At 45.5% G+C, this 19,045-nt stretch overlaps 1 protein-coding gene across 1 annotated transcript in view; it reads left to right on the top strand.

Annotated features, from left to right (window-relative positions):
* The window catches only part of GLIS1 (GLIS family zinc finger 1), a 207,363-nt gene that overhangs the window by 162,405 nt on the left and 25,913 nt on the right, over positions 1-19,045 (top strand). Inside the window, exons 5-8 of the mRNA XM_054384350.1 lie at positions 1,565-1,726; positions 5,080-5,190; positions 9,580-9,712; positions 15,975-16,125. Coding sequence (XP_054240325.1) covers positions 1,565-1,726; positions 5,080-5,190; positions 9,580-9,712; positions 15,975-16,125 — 557 coding nt within the window. The remainder of the gene's footprint in view (positions 1-1,564; positions 1,727-5,079; positions 5,191-9,579; positions 9,713-15,974; positions 16,126-19,045) is intronic.

Raw genomic sequence — 19,045 nt, 5'->3', positions numbered from 1 at the left:
AGCAGCAAGAAATAAGAGTTGAAATGGTGTTTCCTGGAGTCCCTCCTAGCAGAGACCTTTCTCCAGTGGATTCTCTCAGCCCCATGCTTCTCAGATTTTTGCAACAACTCCTTTCCTCCCTCCCTTTCAAGACTTTCACCTTCACTTTTTGTGTATCACCTTCCCTTTTGTGTACCACCTTCCCCTCATCTCATCACTTGACAGCAAGGTTTTTGTCCCTAATACTTTTCCACTGATTTTCTTCCTGTTTAGCCAGAATTGTACCCAAATAAACAAATCTCACTTCCAGAAAGAGTGGGTTTAAGACATAGTTGCCTGCTGTCCAAGTTGGTGTTAATGTTGATATAAGGGTGAAGAGGGTTCTGTTTTTCAAATACATCTTTGACATCTCAGATCACAGAGGACCCAGGGTGTGTAAAGACACTTACAAGATCATGGAGGTTGTGGAGTCCCCTTCTCTGGAGATGTTCAAAACCCACCTGGATGTATTCCTGTGTGGACTACCCTAAGTGATCCTGCTTTGGCAGGAGGGTTGGACCTGATGATCTCTTGAGGTCCCTTCCAGCCTCTGCTATACTGCGATACTGTGATCTGTAGTGCCACAAAGCCGCAATGCAGAGTGGGCCAAGTGTGTGCAGCCCATCACCCGTGGGCAAGTGTGCATGAAAGTATTTGTACACATGGGTGAGGATCTGAGTGCATTCTGTGGGTTTGCTGCTGCATGAACGTGCTTCTGCCTGTCTTTGTGCTCACCTGAGCTAGATCCTAAAGCCCATCCTACACGCAGTTTCTCCACTGCACTGTGACACTGAAACTTAGCAGTGAGCAATGCAAAACACCCTTCCTTTGGCCCAGAGCTGGAAATGTGAATTATTTATTTATTCAGATTGAATTTGAAACAGTTACTTCTGTTATGAATGCCCTGCAGCGTTTTATTACTGTGTGCCCTAATGGAACGGGTGCTTAAGAAATCAGAATTGCTCAGGTTACTGCTGGTGTAAATGCTGAGAACAGATCTGAGTGATAGGGCTAGTAAAGAAAAGGGTGCAGAGTAACAGCAGAGTTCCTTTGGACTGCTCTTCACATGGATCAGGTCTTCTTGTAATAGTCCATGCTCATCTGCTCCAGGGTATAGGATTTCAGACATCTGAAACCAGCTTCCAACCTGCCACAAATAGCTCCTCTTGCTTCTCTGTCTGTAGGAGCTAATTGTTCCTGCCCACAGTGCTTGCTGTGCCTGTTAGCATCTAAGAGAACTTCTCAGAACACTTGTTCTTTCCCTGAATTTTCTGTTCTGACACTGTGTCTTTAAGTGTTCTGCACTTCAGGCCGAACATGTGAGGTACTTACAACCCTTGTATTAGTGCTGAGCTACATGCCATGTCTTCAGTGACAGATCAAATGAGGAGCACAAAATGTTGTGTTTCATCCATAAATTCCAACAGATGTTTGAATGTTGGTTGATTTATTGCACGTCCAACTTGGATCTTACACTGTTCTCATTGTGGCTACACGTGGTTTATTTAACAGTACTTTACAATGACTTTTTCTGCTGTTTTTTCAGTTTGAAGGGTGCAACAAGGCATTTTCTAGGCTTGAGAACCTTAAGATTCACCTCCGGAGTCACACTGGGGAGAAGCCATACCTGTGTCAGCACCCTGGCTGCCAGAAAGCTTTCAGCAACTCCAGTGACCGGGCGAAGCACCAGCGAACACACCTGGATACCGTAAGCACGACTTCACACTGGGAGCTGCACTTAGTTTTCCAGTGCTCCTTGCACACAACCTGCTCTGCAGCTGGAGGGTGGCTTTTCCTTTTCACAGGGAGCAGCTTGGAAAACTCAGCTGCAGGCAACCGTCATTTTGTTTGGAATTGTAATTGTGTGTGCTTTGAGAAATGAAAAAGCTTTGGTCACAGAAAGGCGAATTCAGCTCTTACTCATGCTGAGGAATAATAAGTTGCTCAAGAGTAAGTTATTCAGGAATCAGTTACACAAGAAAAGGTTATACAGGAATAAGTTACTCAGCAAACTCTCCCATTGTTCCTGTTCCAGTAAGAGATGGCAGCAGCAGGTACAGTGGGAGTGAAAGCTGAGTCATTGCTGTGCACTGAATGTGTCTCATTGTCTCACTTCCTATCTTGTGCTGCTTTACTATGGCCTGTTCTGAATGAAAGCAGAAGCAGTTCAGACATCTCAGGGTAAATGCATCTCAGCTTTGTGTTGAGTAGCCACCATCAGAACTGACTGGAAGAAACTTTCCTTTCCTATGTACAGTTGGTAGATTCTGGCTCAGCTGCCCAAGTGCTCTCTTTTGTCTTGCAGAGAAGAGGGGAGCCTGTCTAGTGTCTTAGGCTCCAATAAAATTAAATCATCATATTGTGGGGAAAGCAAGTAAGCAGACAGCTTTGCAGACAAGTTAAGTCCTCAGCGTAAAGCCTGTAAAGAATAACAGGCAGAGCTGTTCCTTTGTCTCTTGCAAAGAATTGAATATATGGTTGAAGGTTTGGCCAAGTGTTTATGGGGCAGAACTTTTGAGTTTAATTGATATTTACTTTTTAAGCAGTTACGCATTTCAGACAGTGCAGCATTAAGGAATGTCTCATGTACATTATGCCTTGCAAAAACAAACAAGTAAGAGAAGCGAGGCAGTCACATTTTCCAACCCAAAGCACACTTACAATAACAATCTTTTATTTATTTGAAAGTCAACCTGAATAGTTGAATTTGTAATTAGCTCTCAAATGAGTCTCATTGGCAAGTGGGTGCACAGGTTTGAAATGTAACTGCTTAAATCTAATGGAGATATTTGTTATTAGCCAGTCACAAAATGAAATGTCACTTGTTAGTTCTGAAAGGGAATTCAAGTGGTTACCAAAATAAGCAAAAATTCTTGTAGCTGTTAAGCTGTGAATTACTGAAGACAAATCTCTTAACTTTCTATTTTCTTTTCTTCTCCCTTTATCTCTGTCTGTATTATCTGAAATGCTCATAAATCAGGAAAAAGGTACAGTAATCATTTTCTACTAACTTATTTAAATGTTTAAAAAGTGCCCTCCATGCTGTTCTGTTGCAGATCGTTTGTTTCTGTAGCCTTACCCCACAGTGACTAACCTCCACTCACCTGCTTTAACTGCAGTACAGTGGGTTAGCTGAGTGTGCTGTGTGAATGTGAAAAATCACTGAGCTGCAGGAGGCTGCTACTGGAAAGCCTGCACATTGCATTAGCTCAGTGGGCAAAATAACTGCCTGGAATGTCAAAACAAATGGCCATGACCCTTGGTAGTCAGATTTTCATCTAATTTCCCTGTCACTAAGTGGAGTGATCTTATCACCAATCTGAATGACATCAAGGATTTGAAAACTGCTCTGCTAGTTTTTCTGCTGAGGGATTTGTTACAGTTTCCATAGCTTCTCCTCAGGTGTCAGCTCCCTCTGTTCCAGACACTCTCAATAAATCTGCCTTGCCCTGTAACTTTCTGGGTAGCCTGTAAGGTCATGGATTGGTGAATGATTCTATTATGCCTTAAGAAATTTCCTGCTGGCTGGACAGAGCAGCAATGCTTATCCTCTGGAGGTACTTACAAAGAAAAGGGGTGTATATAGGCTGCTTATTCCTTATTGAGTCCATTTGGAATTGATTTTACAGCTTCTCAATCTAGGTCACTCCATCATTTATCTTCTCCAAAAGGAGAATCTGTAAATAATTTCAGAGACTTACTGTTGCATGCTAGTTTGATCGACTCTCTACTAAATCATCTGGGGTAGATCCTTCTCCTAGGTAGAAGCAGAAAAAAGGGAACCTATCTGTCCTTGTAGTAAGAAGGGCATGACAGCACTCCTCCAGGAGCAGAGCAGCTTGGCTAAAGGACCTCACAGTCACTTCTTCCCAAATCCATGGGGGTGTTCCCCTTTGTGCAATCTCTTTATGGAACGAGGTGATTAAAGAGCATGACACTGAGGACATGGTGAATGAGCTTGCCACCTTTGGGAACACACCAGGAGGATTTGCTTAGTGCAAGTGAGGAGGCTGCAGGAATGTTGACAGATAGGGGGTGGGGGGGAAAGAAGGAAAAAGAAAAAGACAGGAATGTTTCACTCCAGGTTAAAACGTGAGCTGTGCCATGCATCACTGTTCTGCTCTCACTGAAGTCAGTGGTTACTCAATAACGAGTGCTAGAGTCCCTGTGTTCACCTTGGTACTTGCACATTCACTGGGAGGTTGTGTTGTAACAGAGCGCTTCATCTGCTGGGAGCAGGCATAACTAAGAGAAGAACTTGGTGAGGCTTTCAGTCGTTGGGCCTGCAGAAGTAGGGGTTAAACTGTAGCATCCTTGTTTATTTATTTATGTATTTTCCTATGAGAAGAGTGTGCCTGCCCAACCCCAGATGGCTTTCCCAGGAAAGAGTGCTCATACTGTGCCACTCTGGCAATCTCTGCTGCATGCCCAAGTCAGCTGGAAAGGTCTTCCTAACAAAATCAACAATAGTGGATTCTTCTTTCTGCATTGATTTGCTCACTTGTTAATGTTTGATGCAGATTGTTTGCTTAGCAGTTATAAAAAGAAAGATATTGCTGGAGTTGTTCAAAACAGGAACAAGGTATGAAGGAAACCAAATGTGTACCGTGCCACAACTTTTGCTCTGCTGCATATGAACAGTGCTAAGAACTGTCTGCATCAGAACTCAAGACCAAAGCTTCTCTATTTATAGCCATACTGGGTGATCTCATGATCATTTTGTCCGTTGTAAAGGCCAGAAAACAACTAATGCCTTCAAATCCCATCCAGTTACATCTCTTTAGCAATTAATTCAGCCCAGTAATCAGTACTCAACATGACAGGGTGCAGATGTGTCAGGTGCTCTCAGTACTTGCACGGAATGCAAAATCAGAAGGATCAGAATGGTCTTTCTGTGTTGTGTGCATAGAGGAGGCAGAGCAAATCTGGAGACAGCTCACAGAGCAAACACCTGAGGCTTAACACCACATTTGACAGAAACAGCCATCCCTCAGTGCTCTGTGTGCTGCTTGTGGAGATGCAGAGGAACATGAACTGTTTTCCCTTCCCTCATGTTTACAGAAGCCCTATGCCTGTCAGATTCCTGGCTGCTCCAAGCGCTACACCGACCCCAGTTCCCTGCGCAAGCACGTCAAAGCTCACTCAGCCAAAGAGCAACAGGTGCGTAAGAAGGTAAGGCTACCAGGCACCAAGTGACCCTTCACCAGGCTGCCTCAATACACCTCCTGTTAATGTGCCTTTGCTTTGTGTATTTGCAAATCAGAGTTCTTCTGTAATACCACTAGTAGAAAATGTAAGCTGAGCTGATTTTGCTGTTGGTTTGTAACCACTTCTGTTAATGAGGCCACGAGGGTGCACTCACAGCCTGTGAGTGAATCGTTTCCTGAGCTGCATCAAGAGAAGTGTAATTAGCAGGTCGAGGAAGGTGATTTTCCCCCTCTACTCCACTCTGGTGAGACCCCACCTGGAGTACCGCATCCAGTTCTGGAGCCCCTGCTACAAGAAGGATATAGACATGCTGGAACATGTCCAGAGAAGGGCCACGAGGATGATCAGAGGGCTGGAGCTCCTCTGCTATGGAGACAGACTAAGACAGTTGGGGCTGTTCAGTCTGGAGAGGAGAATGCTCTGAGGAGACCTTATTATGGCCTTCCAGTATCTGAAAGGGACCTACAAGAAAGCTGGTGAGGGACTTTCTAGGGTGTCAGGTAGTGATAGGACAAGGGGAGATGGAGCAAACCCAGAAATGGGTAGATTCAGATTGGATGTTAGGAAGAAATGCTTCATCATGAGGGTGGTGAGACACTGGAAGAGGTTGCCCAGGGAGGTGGTGGAAGCCTCATCCCTGGAGGTTTTTGCAGCCAGGCTGGATGTGGCTGTGAGCAACCTGATGTAGTGTGAGGTGTCCCTGCCCATGGCAGGGGGGTTGGAACTGGCTGATCCTTGAGGTCCCTTCCCACCCTGACAATTCTTTGATTCTGTGATTCATCATTTTACACTTCCAGGGCAACCTCCCTGTAATTTCAGTTTGCCCCACATGTTCACTCCAAGCGTTTCTTTCCAGCTTTAATACACAGGCCCCAGTTCTGCTGTCATTCACATGAAATGCCCATGAATTGAGTCTCTATAACCAGCTATTAAATGCACGTTGGCAGATATCTAAAACAAAAATGAAACTACGATGGGATACCATGGAAATGGAGAAAATGATCACTTGTAATAGATGAGAATGAAACCCCCTCACTTTTCCCACCACAACTGCCTTCTAAATGCTTTTATAAGTGATTCCAAACCAACACTGTTAGTTGTGTTTTCACTGCTATTAGATTCAAGTAAGTACTTTGGTTTCTGTGGGCTAAATCCTGAACTCATTATTGAATGGAGATGCTTATGGGCACCAGCCCAGGATCAGAGACTTGTTTATTGCACATTTGTACACACAGTTTGTAACAAGATGATTGGGACCCCACAGAGTTGGTCTGTGACCATGAGCTGCAGGCCCAGGAGCAGAAGGGAAGGCAAGCTGCAGCAAGCACTTCCATTTAGTCCAATAAGCAGCAATGACATTTTCCCCCAGCTGCCTTGCCACTGCCGAGAGCACCATGGATGAGCCAGCAAAGGCATGGTTAAAGGATGGAGGACAGAGCAGAAATGACAGCCTGGCAAGATAGAGCTAGGGAGCAGCTAGTTTGGAAAAGTGTCAAAGGTAAGAACTAGAAGTATTGGAGAGCAACAGAGGAACACATGAAGAGAAGAGACAATAGCAGAATGCAAGTGATCTTAGTTACAGAATTTGGGATGAGCCATAGAGGAGTGAGATGGGTGTCACAAAGGCCTGATTTTCCTGCTTGAATACAAGTGTAATGAGTTCATATTGATGTGTCCTTGTATCAGCCATGCCCTCTGTCTCACACCCCTTCCCTCCTGCTGTTTCTCAGCATGAATTATATCCCCTACAGTTGTCACCTGGCTGGATTCACTGACCTGAATTTACAGTCCCCTTTCCTTGGACAGTCTCCTGTCCCCCACTTCTTCCTATAGCCCTTCTCTGCCCTCAGCTACATTCCACCCGAGTAACAATTTGTAGAACACCAGTGTCCAGAGTTGTGCACCCCATTTCAAACAGTCAGTCAAGAAACACTCACTGCATGTGGAGCTTTGTGCCTTAGCTGGCTCCCACCCAGATGTTCCCAGGATCGAGCTGTTGTTTCGGCATATGCCAAGTCCTGCCAGAACTTTAATTTAGCCTGGCAAGACTGGGAAGGACTGCTTAGTTTTCAAGCCCAGTTTTGTATTATCAGGCCATGTGGTTACACTACAGCTCTCTAGAGGGTTCCACATGGTGTGCTGTGCACATGCCTCCCACATCACAGGTCACAAAACGCCCAACGCTTCCCTAGTGTAACCTTTTATGTCTTGATGAGATTAAGAGTCAGAAAGCCATAGCAGTAATCAGCCACAGGAAGAGGTGGACCATTGCACCAAAGTTCTTTTGCAATAGCAAGATGGTTGCACAGGAAGATTTTGTGACATTAAATGCTCAGCTGATTGTGGAAAGCAGCCATACTCCTTATTCCGAAGGAGGGAACTCCTCCATCTTTCCTTCCTGGGGTTGCTGATGTGCTTCTTGGAGGAAGGAAGGTGGGAATTATTTCTTAGTAACTCACATGGCTATCATTTGTTCAGCTCTCTGTGCTGGGCTGAACACGCTAACATGTTCCCATCCTTTACATCTGGAAAAAGGAACAGTCCCCACTGTCACACCCTGTCACCTGCTGAGGCCTCTTTCCAGTTCTGTGGAGGAAAGTGGGGAAAAAAACCTAAATCCAAACTGCATGAAGGGGTGCAAAGTACAGCAGGAGGCCTTAGGCACAGAACCAATAGAGAACAAATGCTCACATACAAATTGCAAACTCAAGCTCTTTGGAGGTACCAAGATGTTAAGTATCCAGGATTTCATATCTCTTAATCTCCCAGTCTGAGGAATTTTACATATCCTCCCATGGACTTATCAAGTTTATCTTAAAATAAGGTTAGTTCCTTGCCTTCCCACACCTTATTTGGTAGACCAGGCTAAGTCTGCACTCCTCCAGTGGTTTGAAATCATCTATAGATTTCCTGTCTCATTTATCCATGTAACTTTATTAATACTTGATCCTATGTCTTTTTGCCCTGAACTTAAAAGGCATCTGGAAAAGCAGCAGTTTTAAAGCACATTTTGATCAGGCTCTCTTAAAAGTACCTGAAGCAAATCTGACTATTCATAAAGAATTAATACCACCCCTGATATTTCACTTAAACATATCACAGGATAAAAACCTTTCCACAAGTAAGTAAATATCAGTGTTATTGAAGCAGTGAGAGGCTGCTTTGGAAAAAAAGGGAAGGCTGTTTAGCCTCACTTGCTCATTCTTGATTAGAAGTCAGCAACGACAGTTGCCTGTTGGTATCAGCTTCCCAGAAGCTCTGAGTGGAACTGACTTAGCCAACAGAAAAATTAACAGGCTAGTCTGCCCATGTGTTTTGGTTGAGATTTGCTACCAAAATGTGCCATCTCTGGTAGGAAATAAAATGCCTGAGCTTAGGCTTACATCAAAGGGATCCTGAACACCCGGTTGACAGCCTAGAAGCTGACTGCAGAGGTACTATCTGGTGGTTCTGAAAGGCTTTGCAAGAACAAAAGAGGAGAAGGCTAACTGTTAATTTAGTGGGAGTTTGTTTAATTGGCTGCAGATGCACTTTGTGATCCAAATGTTCAGATGTTTATCTTGAAGCAACAAATGGCTGTATGGCAGAATTCTAAGTAAGTTTGCTGAGACCTTTTATTTAGAATAAGGAAGCCCAGGGAGCTGGGTGTGCAAAGCAGTAAAGAGAGACAATAACTATTTATTAATGGCTCTAGAATATGATGGCTGTTTGTGTAATCTGAGCACTCTATTATGACAAAAGCTTGGCAACATCAGCATGTTTGAAAGAGAATTAGAAATGCTTTTCTTTCTTAATTCTTCTCTCCTGCTGGTTTTAATATGATCGACATTGTGGTTTTCAAGGGTTTGCTTCAGACACTTTTGCCAGAGCTGCAATTTATACAGCGAGCAGCTGAGGTATGGCTGATGCCTCTTACACGGTGCTGACAGCACATTACTCTGCCAGTCCTGAGTTGATAAGCACAAACACTTCTCTTTCCCTGTCACATGTCTTTCCAAGTGTCACAGTTATGAGGTGATGCGATCCATTTGCCACAGAACTCAAGAAAACTCCAGAAAGGCTGAAATGATGCAGTTCAATGACTTGGGAAGGCTGGAGGAAACACTGGGTGTATTACTTTCTGAAGCAAACTGTTGTTGATTTCAGATTAAGGCACTTGTGAGCTGAAGACAACCAAAATTATCTCTAATGAAAAATACCAAGTAATAGTTCCATCCTTAATTACACCCAGTCCTTAAGAATGACATTTTGTTCCTTCTATACATAATCTTTAAGCGAAGAGACAGATGAATGTAATTAAAAGCAATTTGGTTTACTTTGAAATAAACTGTTTGTTTTATCCTCCTCTTGTAGCTAAATTCATGCACTGATATCGAACAGGATGTACTCAGTGAATGCTTAGCTATACAACAGCTGCACACATCTTCACAACACATTTTGGATGGGAAATGTGGTAGATCTGTAGGCCATCATGATTTAATTACAGGTAAGAGTACTTCTAATAAGCATGGTGCTAAATATGTCATATCATACAGGCCTTGAACCGGAAAAGGTTATGGATCTGATTTGCCACCGCGGAGGATGAAAATCCCAACTAGCTGCTGTTAATTTCAGGTGAAGGTGGGGGGAGCAGCCCAGCTGAAAGCCAGCCTCCCTTTGTTCACTTCCAGGAGTTTGCCTTGGCTTCGGCAGAGTGCAGGTGCACGAGGAGTGCTCTAGCACAGGCAAAGGCACACAGCAGTAAGGTGCTGCAGCTCTTGAGGAGCTGCAGTGAACTGATGAGGCTGTGTACTGTTGTCACGCACTGGGTGATCATAATGACTAGTATGGTGGTCTATGGATGGAGCAACAGCTTGAATTTGAAATGTCAAACATGTTGTTTTCATTATCTTGTCTAATATTTACTCTTTCTTTAATTCCTTCTCATCTGTCCTCTTTTTCTTGTGGTTTGAACAAGAGCTGGCCCATTTCAAGGGCCTTAGAATGTTCTGTAGATTTATAGGAAGAGAAAAAGATGCTTGCATTCCCTTCTGCTGAAAAGAAGACCTAGACTCACAATTTTTCAACCTCAGCAGAGGATCCTGAATCTCAGGTTCTTTTTTTGTAGCCAGCAGAGAAAAAGAGGAACTCTGAAAAGCCATGAGTGGGATTGTAATCTGCCTCCCCCTCTGAAGGTACCATATTCCTCCACGGCTTCTAGGGGTTGAGTGGGGAACCTTTCACTTAGCTGCTTACACTCTCAAATCTCTCTGTTCATGCAGCTTTTTAGCCCTTTGGGATAATTTTCATGTTTATTTTGTTGTTGGCTTCAGCAATATGCTCTGTCAAGTGAGCTGCAAAGCCCATGCTTCTCTGAAAAAAATACTTTCCCTAATTAATTTTGAACATGCAGCTTTCAGATTATGCTCAGTGAGGAGCATGTGCACAGACTCTGTCTTGGTCTGCTTTGGTGAGGAATTATTCATGTTACTTGAAACTTCTCTATAATATCCAGTTTGGGGTGGGACAACCAATGCTATGACAACTATAAAACAGGAAAAAAAGTTCCTAGTTTAGAGATGATCAGACCATCCCTATCCTATCTCAGTGTCCTTCCTCAGATGAAGGAATTTATCTGTGAGTAATGCTGCCTTTTTCTGATAGGATTTCTGTGCTGATGATACCAATCCATCACCAGGATTTCGCAACAAACTTGGCAAATCTTCCCTGATGCTCCCATCAGGTCACCCCCTGAGACCCCATCACATACACAGTATGAAGAAATGCCAGGGAAAACAAATCAAGATTTGAAAGCCTGGTTTATAGTGAAACAGGAGCTGCTTCCTACTGTGTTTTACAGTTTCATAGGCAAAACTTCCTTTGTCATTATTTGAGGCACAGAATCTGAAGTGCTGATCCTCTCAATTAAAGCATAAGGACATTCGTGCTGCCACCTATAGTCTGCAGTGGTTGCTCTTTCAAACAAGCAGAGAGAGCAGAGAGCTGTAATACTCAATACGGGATATACCTGGATAAATACAATATGATGTCCTCTTGATGCCCCTCAAAACCAGGGAAATGTTCATGGTTTGGGGTTTTTGTTTTCACTTTGGAGGTTCTCCCCCCTGCTCTCCCCCTCCCCACACTTCTTTTTCCAAAGAAGCCACATTATTAATGTGCAGAGCTCTGGGCTTTAGAGATCACTTAGATTCCTGGAGAGTTTCAGTTTTGTCTTTTTCCAAGTTAAAGCACATTTTAAATATGTCAGGGATGAAAGCAAATCAGAGGAAGAAAAATGAAATATTAAAAATGCTCCCATCCCTTGTGTCCAACTTCAAAGCAGGGTTGTGCTTAGGACTGGGTAAAACAGTGAGCAGAAGAATGTTCAACAGTCAGAGGAGCCCATTGTTTGCTTAGTTCTTCCTCCTTTTTTCCTTCTCATAACTAAGGTGCTTTGTGGCTGCACACATTCAGCTCTAGGTGATTCCACTCAGGAGCTTTTCCTGGCTGTGTTTTATTATTGTTTTTCTCATCTCAGTATAAAGCTGGGGGGAATAAAGCTGCTAGTCACAGATGCTCAGAGTGCTGTTCTGGCAGCAGATGTTCAGGTCAGAGGCCCAGCCATTTAAAATGCTGATCGATGAGCTATGTGTTCAAGCTAAGATGGTCAGTGTGTGAAGAGGCCCAAGGTGCACAGTCCTGGCATGGGCTTCACTTGCAGGAGCAGTCATTCATAACAGCTCCAAAGGCTTCTGTGTGACCTCAGGTTCTCAGAATATTAGAGCTCACTGCTGAAAAAGGGGGGAAAGACTGCAAAAAAAGTGAAATTTTGGAAGTATTGAAAACTCTACTGAGGCTGGGGTAGCAACTGCTCTCCTCCCTTGACTTCTTCCTCTCCCACTGAAGAGGCAGCTAGTGTCCACACACCAACCATAGCATTTGTGTCCCCTCCAACAACTCTTTCTGTTAATGGGAAGGGCCTTATACAGCCTCACATCTGCAGGTTCCTCCTGCTTCCCTGCACAAGGCAGTTCCCTCTCTCTCCTGCTTCCTCCTAGAAGCACCATCTTTGGGCTTCACACCCACAAACATACCATCAGGTAGTCATGGAATCAGAGTGCAAGCAACTCCAACTTTGAGCATGTTAAATCTGGAATAAATGTTCACATATCAGAACTTTTTACAGTCCAGATGAACTCCAGTAGCAGCATCAATGGCTGACAGTTTGCAAAGTGCCCAGTGGAGCGCACCCCGCAGAGTGCCCCTGCAGAGCAAGGTCTGTCCCTCAGAGGCAAGTGAAGTTCACGTTCTGTTGGGCTGCCCTTGTTGTGCACTGTGTAAGATTAATAACTTTTGGCTTTAAATAAGTACCAGTTTGGTGCTCAGTGACTCAACAGAAATGACTAATGTCTCCTTGCAGACTCACATGGAATCTCATAGTAAATCCCATCTTCTATTGTGTGTGCCACAGGGCCCTCTAAGTGCTCTTAATTGCTGGCAGACAAACGCAAGCCAGGCGAGTGAACAATGGGCTGGATTCTCTGTCTGCCTTGGCTGGCGTTGTGGCATGCTCCAGGCGTGGATGCAGCTCTCATCCCAAGGGTAGGCTGTGCAGACTCAGAGCCTCAGCACCAGGCCCAAGAGCACACATTGCTGTGTCTGATGCCAGAGCAGCCTCGCAGCTCCCTCTTTCCTCCCACTAGCCTGGTGGCTGCGGGATACATGCCGTAAACCCAAGCCTTGGGTTCAGTCTCAAGGCTTCTGTAACAAGTTTGTCCTCCTTCTGCCCACATCTGTGTCACTCTCTTCCCCAGTGCAGTGTTTTAAATCCATTAGCCAAGCTCAACCACGTTTGCCAAGGCCTCTGAGATAATTTCCTTCTGACAGCTTCCATGAGTGCTGGCAGCTGGATACCAGTGAGTGGCACCCAAAGTGAGCGTTCCCACTGCCAGAGAGGCAGGCAGGGCCCAAGCTGTGACACAGGCTGCTTGCCAGCAGGCAGCACACCTTTGTCCAGGTGGCACAGGACTGGGGGAACAGCTGGCTCTGCCCTGGTGTGTCTAAGCCCACGTTGTGGTGGCTGTAGTGCCACGGAGAGGGGGTCAGTGTGAGGGGAGCCAGCGGCTTCAGGGATGAGAAAGGGGACATTGAGGGGACAGGAGATGCCATGTGTCAAACCAAGCATGAGTGAAACTGTTGTGGTACATAAAGATGAAGGAAGAGGAGAACTGACTGGTGACCAAGGCCTACAAAGCCTGAGCATGTGCTCCAAGTCAAAAGATGGATAAAAGCAGGGTGGATGGAAGAAGCTCTGCTTTAAATAGGAGAGGAGGTCCACAGCAGCACTCCTCTTCAGGCCCAGGAGTGGACGGTGGATGCCTACCTTGGTACTTCTGTGGCTGGGTAAATTCTGCCCAGTGCTTGGACATGGCAGATGCAGGGATTCTGGCTTCACATGGTTTTCTGATTCAGGTGTTTGAGTGCATGGGATCATGCAGGACTTTTTCTTGCTTCTCTAGAGGTGCAAGCTGAATGCAGGTGCTCTGCTACTCTTACCTTTCTCATCCACCTCAAGCAAAGAGTTGAACTGTCCTCAGTACCTGAGACAGTATGGAAGGGGCCAGCAGAGCTGTTCAAGGGTGGGATTGTGAGATGAAACATTTGAGTGTGTTTTCTGGCTACCACACTGCTAAAATTACCTTCTGAGAGGGGGTTTGAGCATTTGGGGTGAGTTTTTGACAGGGGCAAGTAATGTTCTGCTGGTCTTTAAGAGCATAAAGAGCTCTTTGTAGGTTCAGCAACTTCCTGCAGGCTGTGCTGCCAGTACAGCCAGACTGCCTGCTTAGGAAGTACACCTGAGTGTGAGCTGACGCTGCACAGTCACATTGATGTTGGGTTCATCTTCCAAGCCTGATAATGGATGTATAGACAGTGAGGATTTGGGGGAAGTGGGAGCTATTGTATGAAAAAATGAACGGAAGCCACCAGTGGAAACCGAACGTTTTCACAATGCAGCATCCTGGCTACTGCCTTACTCTTATCAGAAGAGGCTTTGACAAATAAATCCCAGCATCACCTGGGCACATCTGACTTCTTAAAGCCCCTTCTGTCTGGCTTTCAGTACACAAAGCAAGTTGGTTTCACTGGCCAGCTGACAAATGTTCTGTCTAGCAGGAGACAGGGATGATGTGGTTCACTTTTATTGCTTTAGATCTGTCAGCAGCTGAGGACTCATTGTTCACCAGAGGTTTTTGACTCATCTGTAGCCCCTGACAAAGGTGGCTGGAATCTTGCCTTAGTGGTTCTGCTCTTCAGTTGCACCGAAACAGATGCTGACATTCAGCCATGTCTTACCCACCCAGAGGGCTGTCACACGTTCCCCAGGGCCCCATGCTTGTTCCATGTCACTGGGAGGGTCTGGGAGGAGAGCCATCCAGAACCTTGGCAGTGGCAGTGGGACATGTCCAAGCAGAGCTGGCACACAGCTCTGGCTTTCTGAACATGTAGCTCTGCAGATAGTCAGTGGGAGAGGAAAGGTGAATGCTGCAGAGGATAAAAGGCAAAGAAAATAGGTCTGAGAGGGGGGTGGAGTCTCCTGTGCTGTGTCTGGACACTGTGAGTGCTGCCAAACTTCATTTTCTCCTCACAGCCTTCAGAATATGGTAGCTGCTCTACTGCTTTTCTGGGTGCAGATTCCCTGGGAGGAGTGCCTCAGGGCTGAGACTCAGGGACATTTTGTGGACAACAGAGAAGCTGAGGACTGGACTTTTCCAAGAACTGCACTTACTAGGGGCCAGTCATTTTCCCACTGCCACAGAGTGGCATTTGCAAACACCAGGCAGCAAGCACCTCTGTGATCCTCTGTCATTGCAGAGACCTACTCAGAGCAGCTTTCACACCACAAGTCAGTGTCATGGCCTTGGTCCTAGACAGTTTGGGCTGTATTGGTGCATGGCTTGCTCTTCAGAAGGGAGCCTGAGAAACAAACTTAATCCCAGCATCTTAATCCAAGAGTCCTGGACAAAGCTTCCTCACAAAGCCTGTGCTTGAGGGCATGACAGACACTTGGCTGTTGGTGCCTGACTGCCATGCTAGAGGACAGTAGGTAGAGTCCCCCAGAACATCCACACTCTCCAGTATCTGTGTGCTTAGTAAACCTGTTTTCATCATCTCATGGAAGAGCTCTCTCTTCTCATTCTTCTTTGCACTGACTTGATTTGGATTTCTTTTGTATCAGTATGTGATGTTTGAAGTGATCCAGGGTGTCCAGCAGCATATTAAATGAAAGGCAGATGAAGAAGTTTCTAATGAACAGTGAATAAACTCAAGTCCTGATGCCCTTTACACACAAAATGTGCTCAGGGCCTAATGTGATGTTGGTAAGGTACCAGGTACCACTCTGCTGTCGGTGTGAGCTCCAGCATTCTGCAAAGAGCACTCTGAGTTCTCACTCAGAAGTGTGGTGAAGGTAGGGTGACAGTCCTGCCAGGTCCTGCCAGCTGCTAGGAGATCCCACAGGTCTGCAGTCACAGTCAGGAGGAAATGGGCCACCTGAGGGGGCTGGAAGGGAGGCACAAAGTACCACCATACAGCTTGAGGACTGTTCAAACACTGCAGCAGTGACCAATGCTGGGGGCTCACAGTGGGTGACTCCCCCAGCAGAAGGGGCCTGCTGTGTGTTCATGTAGGGGACAGGGAAGGAGCTGGGGACTCTGAAGGACTTGGGTGCCTCTTTGCTCATTCTCTTTGTGCAATGGCTCTGTTGACAGGCATGTACAGTGGCTCCAGTGCTAACCAGAACGGGTCCTCACCGGGTGTTCTGCCGCCTCCTCACGACGTCCCTTCAAGACACCACCCACTCGAGCCTGCCCTGCCCAGTCCTCACCACCATCCCTCACCGCTGGAGAGTGCCAGGGAAGGGTATGTGCCTGGGACATGCTTGGCCTCTGCCTGCTATGCTAATGAGTGGTTAACTCTTCGGTTTGCTTTGCATGGGTGCTGCTCAAATGGAAACCACTGGCCCCTTCTGGTGTAGATTTATAGAACGACTCTGCTTTGAGGGGACCTCAGGGGACCTCACCCATCCCCTGTGCTGAGCAGGGCAAACTTTGGCATTACCATTGGGTGCCTCAGAGCCTTGGCCTTGTCTTCAGCAAAGCACTCTGAGAATTGGTTTCTTTACAGCACACAGTTGCGTCATTTATTTATTTTTAGTTCTTCCTTGATGACTTCTTGTAGGTTTAGATCAGTGCAGAGAACTTTTCTCATCTGAAAGAGAAATCTCTGCAAGGGTAAAAACCTAAACTGACTGATTCAGGAGTAAGGCAGTGCTTGCCTTAGTAAGACCCACTTAGTGTCATAGATCAGACTTTCTGACTACCCTGCTCTCTGATGTGATTCTCTGTAACACATCTCCCAGGAAGATGCTAGTCAGGGCAGAGGGTGTTGTCACACAGGTTTCAGTGCTGCAGTGAGGATTGCTTTGTACTGCTGCAGCATCTGATCAATTGCTGAAGAATCTGATAACATCCTCTCAGCAGTAAAGAATCTCTCAAAGCCTCTACTAATTGTGCTCTAATCTTTCTGCTCAGATTTTTGTGGTGCCTAGCCTCATGCAAATGAAACATCAAACTTACAGTGTTTCTTCCCAGCACTTTGGACAGGGAGGGGACTGAGTTTGCTTTACTGATGGGAATCTGAGATACAGAGAGATTAAGAGATTTTTTTTCTTCCTAAAAATATGTTGTGGTTCTTTACCAAACACAGCAACTGTGTGCAGAGGTTTTCCACCCTAGTTCAGTGACTGACCCACCCCTTCTTTTATATAGGGAAAGAAGAGGACAGAAAGTTTTTCGTTGTGTACTTTAAGCAAAGGGCAGAAGGCAGAATGTATGTGGCCTGGGAGGGATGTGGGAAGGAAAGTTACACCTAGAGTAGCTGAATAATCTGATTGAGGAGATGCCATTAGGAATAAATGTTTCCTTTTTTTTTTAACTGGGGGATGAAAACTTAGCTTCTATATCAGTACTAGTGCCCCATCCCACTGCATGGTGCCTATCTGCCCATCACAGGAATAGACTTACTCTGTCCATGTCACATCAGGTTCCTGTGCCCAACCACTCTCCTCCCCTGCCCTGCCACATGCCCCACCTTGTATCTCCTGTTGGCAGACTCATGCCCATGGCAGTCATTGAGGCATGAGCATGTTGATGTATGTGGAAGCTACATCAGATAAATAGGAAAGTTTTCTATAGCTGAGAAGGCAACAAGAGCCAACAGGAGGAATGGAGACAGACAATCCAAAATGAAGGCAATCCATGAGCTGCTCTTTCCATGCAGAATGAGACTGCTTGAGCCTGGGGGGGTAGGATCCCTTCCTCTCACTGCTGCCCAGAATGCTGCTCAGCTGCTGCTTCTTTGTGTTGCTTCTAGGATGGGCTTCCTATGAGAGTTATGGCAAAAACTCTAAGCAATAATGAAATAAGTAAGGCTATGGCATGGGAAGGATTTAACAGGCTTTCTGCAAGGTAGGTTTGTTCCTTAGGCACTTGATGGTTTGGTGCTGTTAATAAGAAATGAAAGCAAAGTTCTGGCCAGAATGAGGGCAACCGTTTTCTAGTTTGAGGGGTCTGAAGCTCCCAGATGACCTCTCCTTGCTGCCCCTCATGTCTCCGTTCCAGCCACAGCACTTTGCAGCAGAAGCACTGTGCTAAGGAAGCTGAGGTCTCACTGAGCACTTCTGAGCACTGAGGTTCTCACTTCTGCAGACATCTTGATCATTTGCTAAGGCCAAAGTCTAAGTCAGACTTGTCTCTGCTGCTTTCAGGGCAATAGATGGGCAGTAGATATTGTTTCTCAGAGGAGGAAACAGTGCTGACTTATTATCTCTGTGCTTATAGGCTAAAGGAATGGAAAGTCCTTGCAGAAACACCACAGTTAATATCCTATGACAAAACTGGAGTGGGAGATTATGAGATTTCTAACCATGAACCAAACCTCAGGAAATGGAGACTGGAATGTATTTTTGAATAGCTATTTTAAAACAGGGTATTTAGTTTCATTACATAATTACTTGGAATTTTTCAGCATCTCAAAATACCATTTTCTAAACTCAAAATGATCTGTATTCAGCACTGTCCTACCCAGTCCAAGTTTCCCTTTGCTGCCTTTGAATTGTTTATGCTTCCATTATTAATGATTGCTGAAATAAAGCCCCCACATGACATTTTAATTGCAAGTACGGGACCTCAGTGTGAACTAATAGTCCTTGAATGTCGTTTACCACAGTTTTGTTTAAAGCATTCATCCATTTATCTGGGCAAAAGCATTTCATAATCTAACGCTTGGAGCCACTGAGGGCTGCTACCCCTCTGCCGTTCCTAGCGGTGTTCCTATCTATGGTTTGCAAGAGTCATAGAATGTTAGGGGCTGGAAGGGACCTCAAGAGATCATCTAGTCCAACCCCCCTGCCAGAGCAGGATCACCTAGAGCAGATCACACAGGAACTCATCCAGGCAGATTTTGAGTATTTCCAGAGAGGGAGACTCCACAACCCCCCTGGGCAGCCTGTGGAAGCAAGAGGAAAGAAACACCCAACACTGCCTCAGTTCACATTGCCTGCTCCAGCTCTGGGGCACACAGACAATGTTTTGCCTCATTTGTCAGCTGTCTCAGAGTTCAGGTCTAAGTAAATGCACAGCATGTCTGTGCTGTGACTCAGTGCGATGACAAGGCTGGATTGCATAGCTCCAGTCTCTGGAATCAACCAAACGATTGCTATCAAGAAATCTAATTACTGAGTCATCAAATATGCAAGATGCCAAGAACTACATGAGGCAAA

This window comes from Indicator indicator, chromosome 10 (genome assembly GCF_027791375.1).
Source record: "Indicator indicator isolate 239-I01 chromosome 10, UM_Iind_1.1, whole genome shotgun sequence".
NCBI classification, from domain to species: Eukaryota; Metazoa; Chordata; class Aves; order Piciformes; family Indicatoridae; genus Indicator; species Indicator indicator.
The sequence above is the reverse complement of the archived record's forward strand: the minus strand, read 5'-3'. Positions and strand labels throughout refer to the sequence as shown.